This window comes from Octopus bimaculoides, chromosome 3 (assembly GCF_001194135.2).
Source record: "Octopus bimaculoides isolate UCB-OBI-ISO-001 chromosome 3, ASM119413v2, whole genome shotgun sequence".
Taxonomy (NCBI): Eukaryota; Metazoa; Mollusca; class Cephalopoda; order Octopoda; family Octopodidae; genus Octopus; species Octopus bimaculoides.
The window spans coordinates 73,102,003-73,109,557 of NC_068983.1; the positions used below are offsets into that span (position 1 = coordinate 73,102,003).

Consider the following 7,555-nt stretch of genomic DNA (forward strand, 5'->3'; position numbering starts at 1 on the left):
GCCTGGGGGGGGGGGGGTTAGAGAAAAAGGAGGCATTGAAATGCAGTGGATTGGGGGATGTTATGAATTTATTATAGTATTGTATACAAAATATATTGAATATCAAATGATTCATAGTATATATGAATTAGTAAAATATAAAATATTTATTTATACATAAAAAGAGGGGGGCGCTGGGGGTGTTATGTGGCCATGAGGAGGGGAGGGTAGTGGCCTAAAAAGTTTGAGACCTCTGCAGTAGATGATGCCAACTGACAGAGTCTACAAAATGGGAGTGAACCCTGGCACATGTGGTTCCAAAGCAAACTTCTTAAACCACACAGCCACAGCTGTGCCTACATTATACTTATTACAATGAGCATTATTAGGGTGGTCAGCTGGCAGAATTGCTAGCATACCAAACAATGCTTAACAGCATTTCATCACTTTTATATTACAAGTTCAAATTTGCTGAGGTCAACTTTGCCTTTCATCCTTTCAGGGTCCACGAAATAAGTACCAGTTGAGTACTGGAATCAAAATAATAAACTAACCCCATTCCCCAAAATTTCAGGCCTTGTACTTATAGTAGAAACGATTGTTTATGTTCATTATTATTATAAATGCAGAGGAATACTACATTCTTTTGTGTTTCCAGCTCAGATTCAGTCACAGCCAACTTTTACTTTTTGTTCTTTCAGCACAAATAAAATAATTACAATGAAATACATAGGATCAAATTTAATAGACTATGCTCTCTCACAAAATATATGGCCTTTAGTATTCTTAGAAACCCTAGTTCTGTTATTATAAGTGGTGATGGCATTCAATTGACTAAAATGGAGAAGCTGCCAGACAAAATGTTTTGTGATACTTAGCTACATCCCTTTATATTCTAACTTCATATATTGTGCTATGGTCAGCTTTATCTTCCATATTTCTGGGATTGATAAGTACCAGTCAAGTGTTGAAGTTGATTTAACTGGACTGTATCTTCATCTGTCTATGGCCTTTTGATACCAACCCACAAGGCTGCCTCTGATGCTTTTCATACAAAGCTTCCTATTTAAAGTGTTCGTACTTAAATTTAATCCTTATATATAGACCCATAACTGAAAACCTTCTATGAAGTTATGTTCCAAGCACCAGCTTAATACACCAATTCATAAAAAAGTGAGGTATTTTACTAAATTCCCACCACCCACATAAAAATTTAAAAAAATTTTTTTAATTAAAACTCGTATTTAAATATGATGGAGAAAGAGTTAATTTACTGTTCCTTCCCTAGAATGTATGGCATGTACCGATTTTAGAAATCATTATTATTCAATATACTAGTTCCTCTTTAAAACTTAAAATATTTTTAGTTAATGAGGCAGGAGTGGTTCCAGTAAACTGATGACCTGACCTAAATAGGAATATAGGATCTAGAATAGCGCCATTTAGATTTAAACAACTCTCTATCACCAGTCAACAACAAGCAAGCCTTTACATGGTCATTCAATCTACTAGAAATAGCAGCCAAATTTCCCTCAAATCACATTGTACCACTTTGAATAACAAAAAGAAGACATTAGTTAATGCAGTCTTAGATACACCTACAAGGCAGGATTGCCACAACTGAAATGCCTTTAAAATCATGCCTGATCAATTAGGGTTGAACAGAGGCACCACTATTTAGATTTGAATAAGGTTAAAAGGAAACTGACAGGAGCTACAGACATTCAGCTTGGTACTTATAAATTCTATTAATTTAACATATTCATTTACCAAGTTTAATAACTTTTATTAATAAACTTGTTCAGTTCAAACAAGCTTGTTAATCAAATACCAAACTGCTATCAACTATTAAAACAGATTCTGTGAAAAAATATTTCCGGACAACCTGTTTTAATACAAGATTTGGAGGTTTTGTGTAGAAACTATTCTACAGGCATGCAAAATTAAAATTTTTATTTTTTTAAATGTTTAAACAATATGGAATGACATTCAGCCACAATGCTTTTCATTGCTTCTAAACAGTTTTACACCCACTTTCTTCAAGCTTGTAATAAGCTGGTTGATTCTACAATGTTCTGTTTTGTTTTTAATGCTATTTACATCTATTTTTTCATGCTTGCATGGTAAGGAATGCTCTGTTAGTTGTTCATACTGATGGAATGCCCTTCCTACTGTCAACCACTGAACTATGTGAAAAGTGATAATTGTTTTTGTCAAGTAAACAAATTCGTGTATGTAAAATTACCTGCTTTGTTTACTAAGGGACACAATACAATGGCTGTAGTAATAAGGCTTGGAGTTTTAACTTGGTATGTGGTTAATAGTTCAATATTTTAACCTTACATCCATTATACCTTATACTGGATTTTATTTATATGAATTGTCTGGAGCCAATTTTTGGTTGCAGAATACTCTTCCTAACATTAACCATTCAACTACAGACATCAGAATGGTACTGATTTCTGAGTCAGATAATTGAGGAAAATTATATATGCATAGCAAGGCTGATGGATGAGATCAATCAAGTCAGGTTAAAGGGAATCATAGTTATTAAATATATAAAACAAAATGATTTTTAAAAAGCATTTTTTTTAATCATAAAAAGAAGCACACCCAATCAAATTTTGGCACTGTGGAAATGATTTTATTTTCTTTTGCTATTAACACAAAAGAAAAAGAAAGCAAGAAAGAATTATTTAATAAGTCATGACTAGTATATATGCTGTACTATGCATTCTAAGTGACAGGTTAAACAATTCTTTCTCTGTATGTATGAATGTATAACAAAAAGGAAGCCTCTACAAGTAACTCAACCTGTTAAAAAGAACAGTCAAATATTTGCTCAAATCACATACTATTGAAGAACTCAATCATTGAATAACAATCTGAATTTTTAAAAAAAGCGAGGTGGTCTGGACTAGATTATATTTGCCCAATCAGACTGACTTGAAGCTAAACAACACCATATGAACTATTTATGTTCTAAGTAGAGATGGTACTAGGATCCTGGTTAGGAATCATTCAGCTCCAAATTAAATTAACTTCTAATTCAAGAAAGCTAAAATGGCCAAATGAGAAAAGATTTTGAATGTTTTAAAGGCAGAACAGAAAGAAATATAAAGCGATTCAATGTAGGTTACATTTAAGTACTCTTTAAAGGATTGCATTCTTGTGTAAACAACACATTGCATTGCATCATTCCAATTAGGAAATAAACAAAGTTCACATCATTATAAAATGACAAAATTCTAATATTTCAGACAGAGTGCTTTAACAGATAAGAAAACTTTCCTTTTCAGCAAAAGCACTCTGCCACAAAATGTTAGAATTCAGTTCTCACATGAGAAACTTATTCCATTTTGTGAACTTTAAGCTGATTTTTACAGACACAGATGACACCAGCTTACTCAGATTGAAGTGTTTTACATTCAATACAGAAAGAACTGAACCAGGAAGGTCATTATATATTAAATATCTAAATAATCTGCAAAGCTAACTAAGCCAAACCAGTATAGGAATATAGGTAAGAAACAAGATTATTAGACTTTCTTTGTGTATATTGTGACAGCTTGATACAAAACTAAATTTAATCCAATAAATTAAATTGATATTAGAGCATTGCTGAAACTTATTTTACTGACCCAAAGATGGAAAAATAAAGTCAGTCTTGGCAAGATTTAAAATCATTCAAATTACTATAAATTCTATTGTCTACTGCTTATAGAAATGGCCCTACCTTTTTGTTTTATTTTTATTAATCTCAAACTAAAAAAAAAAACCAAATCAACCAAAAACTAAATGAATAGCTTTCTACAAAAACATTATAAACTAGGAAAAATTAATACCCCAACCTAAATAATATAATCAATAAATTTTTATAGTCTGAATTTTGTGAATTCATAATAGAAAAAGTTGTTTTTTTTTTCAATTTTACCTAAAATTTTATTTACTTCTGATCACATTATTAAAATTACTATTATTAATTACAGAATTATGCATGAATTACTAAAAAGTTGTATTAGACATTTCAAACTTTCAAAGTATAAACTAGTTTACAACCAATTAACTTTTATTTTTCTAAAAAGGGGTGGGACTTACATTAAGCTTTTTCTAAAATTGTAAAATAAAAATGACATCCAGAAGGAAATTATTAAAATTAAAATGAATAAAACCACTAATTCTAACAATTGCAATTTTTGGAAAAGAAATGTTATTTAGAGAGTAACAAATTGATATGAAGCTACCCATCTGCTGGCATTGGCATTAACAAACGGGAATCATTACTTTGGTAACCCATAAAAAGATAGTGCCACCTATCCAGTTCTGCTTTGTTTATTTTTTCCCCTCTTTCTCCAGTTAAGTTGCTTGTGCTCTATATCCTAGCTAAGAAAGTCTCACATGTCACCAAGAGAAAACTTGATATGAGAATTACTGTGCTCATTGCATTTTGTGGGAAAATTTCAGGACCAAACATAAATTGGTTGGCACATAAAAACAATGGAAATAATCCAAAGAAATAAAGAATTGCTATTGTTAATCATTACCACATGTAGAAGGTGAATGGTGTCTTTGAACAAATAATTTCTAAATGTGTTATGAAAATTCTTTCTGTGAGTCATTCATTTAAAAAGACATTTTTTTTTCTCTCGAAAAGTAGGATTTAATTTAGAAGTTTAAATAGAAAGAAAATCTATTCATAAGGATTTTTTTTTTTTTTAAGTTGTTAGGATTAGAAAAAAAAAACATTCTACTAAGAAATGTTTAGACATTATGCGGGTGGAAAAGAGTACAAAACTGATTTTGTGGACAAAAATAAGTTTACTTTGGTTTTGGGGTGAAAAGGCGTACTAGTTACAAACAGGAGATATATATTAACACCAAAAAGATAGCCGTGTATCTGAGTCATCAGCTGGCCCAGTGATGCCGGAAGAGGAGCACATGAGCTAGTGATAACTCTTAGACTTTTCTCTCTCTCTCTCTCTATCTCACACACATTTATATATATATATATATATATATACACACACACACATATTTACGCCCACAGAAGTACAACAAGCATGTGTTAGTGAGGGCGAGAATTTTTAATAGAAATAGTTTATGAAAATATATGTAAAGAGAGAAATTAATTTTGTATGAATATAAAATTAACTTTGCGTTTAATTCCTACAAAATTCAGAATGTACTTTACTCGGCAAGAAACTTGACATTTCCAAAAACCACCCATATGACTTATGTGTATGCTTGCTTGTATATAAATTCACATATAAATCAATAAAAGAATAAGCAATGAAATGACTAAATTCATTTAGTTTTCATATGCACAGCGATCTACGACAGTTCCTGGTTATCACATGACAAAGATAAAATATCTGTTTCAACGAGTAGAATCATTAATGATCAAGAGGGGGAAAAAATAACGAAGTAACACAACTGCCGACAAAATGTAGTCAAAAAAGGGGCCAAACTTTATAACGTTCAATAAATTTGGTTGACAAAATATTTTTAAAAAAATTTAATTCCAACTGGATATATAATTGAGGGTTAATTTATTCGTATCCGACCGGTTGAATTATTCAGTCTTCATTTAATTCTTAAATTAACATAGAATAGTAGTGAAGTGAAAATTATAAATTCTATTCTTTCTCCTCTCGTCACGGAGTTTATTATTAACATCATTATTATTATTATTATTATTATTATTATTATGAAATGCTAAATATTTATGAATCAGTAATATTCAAACTTCAGTGAAATATTATTTTCGTAAACATAGATAGGAAGACAAACAGATATTACTTCAATCACCGAGAAAAATTAAGATCAGTACACTTCAAAAATCAAAAACGGAACTAGATATCGAGTTATCCAAGGGGGAGTGTAATAAGAAATCGAGATCGGTGACAAGTCAGTCTCGAGAAATAGAGCTGAACTGAACTATGTTAAGATAGGGGGGAAAGTAGTGCATAAGGGTGGAGAAGAGACAAGTTGATAGTCTCTAAAACGAAGGCAAAAACAGTGGTATGTCACTGAATACATAAGGAAAGAGAGGAGCAGGTGTCGATTAGAGTTGGGCTTGTGTAACAAAATTTTAGCTATTATATAAACTAAGCTGTCACGAAATTTAAAAGTATTGATACATGACCAAAGCACATACACGTCTAAATTAGATAATGCTTAAAACAATAGATATCATTTACCAGACACACCTACAAAAATTAAAATAAAAACGAGCCAACTAGGAGCTTCTACGTGGTCGTTCGACCTGCTAGAAATGACAGCCAAATCTCTCTTAAATCACACCCTACAGTCTTAAAGAGAGACACATTAGATAATGTGTTCGTAGATAAATAAGATCGTTTGGTCAGAACTGGGGCGTCTTGGGTTATAGGACCACTCAATCAAAGCTGACATGAGGGCAAAACAACAACAAATAAAAAACACTGGAAAAAATTGATCATGACGGGAACCACGCCCTCTCCGTTTTCTAACAAAATAAAATCCGGTCAAAGTATTGAAAACATATGAAAACAAAACTGAAGCGAATGTTGAATAAATTTATTTTCTTTCCTAAATAAAACATAATACTGAGGTGTTGGTTTGTAAACTATATCCTATATACCACTAGACAGTTACGGTAGTTGTAAAGTCGTTCGCAAGTATGTTAAAATACCATAGATGGGGAACGATTTCCTAGTTAAAGACTTGGTCTTACTCCGAATATAAAGTATGGATGCTATATTGGTTTATAGAAGAATTGCTCCTAATTTCTTAACAGAGGAAATGTGAAGTGGTAAATCAGCAACTTACCCGGTGCCATTGTCAATGACAACGGCAGGCAATCGGCCAGACATCGCTCTCGTTTGTGTTAGAAATATCGACGCCTATCAGCTTACTCTCTTTACTGAATAGCTGTTGAGAGAGTAGAATCTGTACAAAGAGAACGTACACGCTTCAAGCAGACACGTTAAGGTCTCAGACTTGCACGTCAAATCGAATGTCAGTGAACAGCTTCAAAAGAACCGACTGTGCTGTGTGTGTGTGTATGAGGAGGAAACAACGCTACCAGGTGTTATAGCAAGATGGCGGCTACTGATGGGACAGCCTCAGTCTGGTGGCATAAACGAACATAATCAGCCGCTTGTTCGTATTCCGGTAGGATTGCTCTCCCCTCCTTACAACTAGAGAGGAAGATAAATCTGCTTAAAAGAGAAAGAGAGAGAGAAACAGATAAAGAAAGAAATAAACAGAGACGGGAATTTTATTTTTCAAAGAGTGAAGGCAATAAGTTGGAGAGAAACAAAAACAAATAGAAAAAAAAGTGGTGAGAAGGAATAAGAGGGAATGTATGTGAAAGATTACTTATCAGAGTAGATAGGAAAAAAGTAGAAATGATGAAAAAGTTAACTGGAGTTAGAGAGAGTAAGAGAAAAAGATAAGCGACAGATTGATGAGACAAAGAGAGAGAAATGAGAAGTTAAGTGATAGACAAAGTTGTACAGAGTGGTGGGAGAAAGAGTGAGAGTGAGGGACTGAGATAGGAAAGATGAATAGTAAAAAAAGGGTGTGTTATATG

General features: G+C 32.4%; 1 protein-coding gene across 1 annotated transcript in view; it reads right to left on the reverse strand.

Annotated features, from left to right (window-relative positions):
- The window catches only part of LOC106870259 (actin-related protein 3), a 78,508-nt gene extending 71,388 nt beyond the window's left edge, over nucleotides 1-7,120 (reverse strand). Inside the window, exon 1 of the mRNA XM_052966753.1 lies at nucleotides 6,790-7,120. Within this exon, the coding sequence (XP_052822713.1) occupies nucleotides 6,790-6,833 (44 nt within the window). The 5' untranslated portion in view covers nucleotides 6,834-7,120. The remainder of the gene's footprint in view (nucleotides 1-6,789) is intronic.
- Nucleotides 7,121-7,555: the final 435 nt, after the last annotated feature.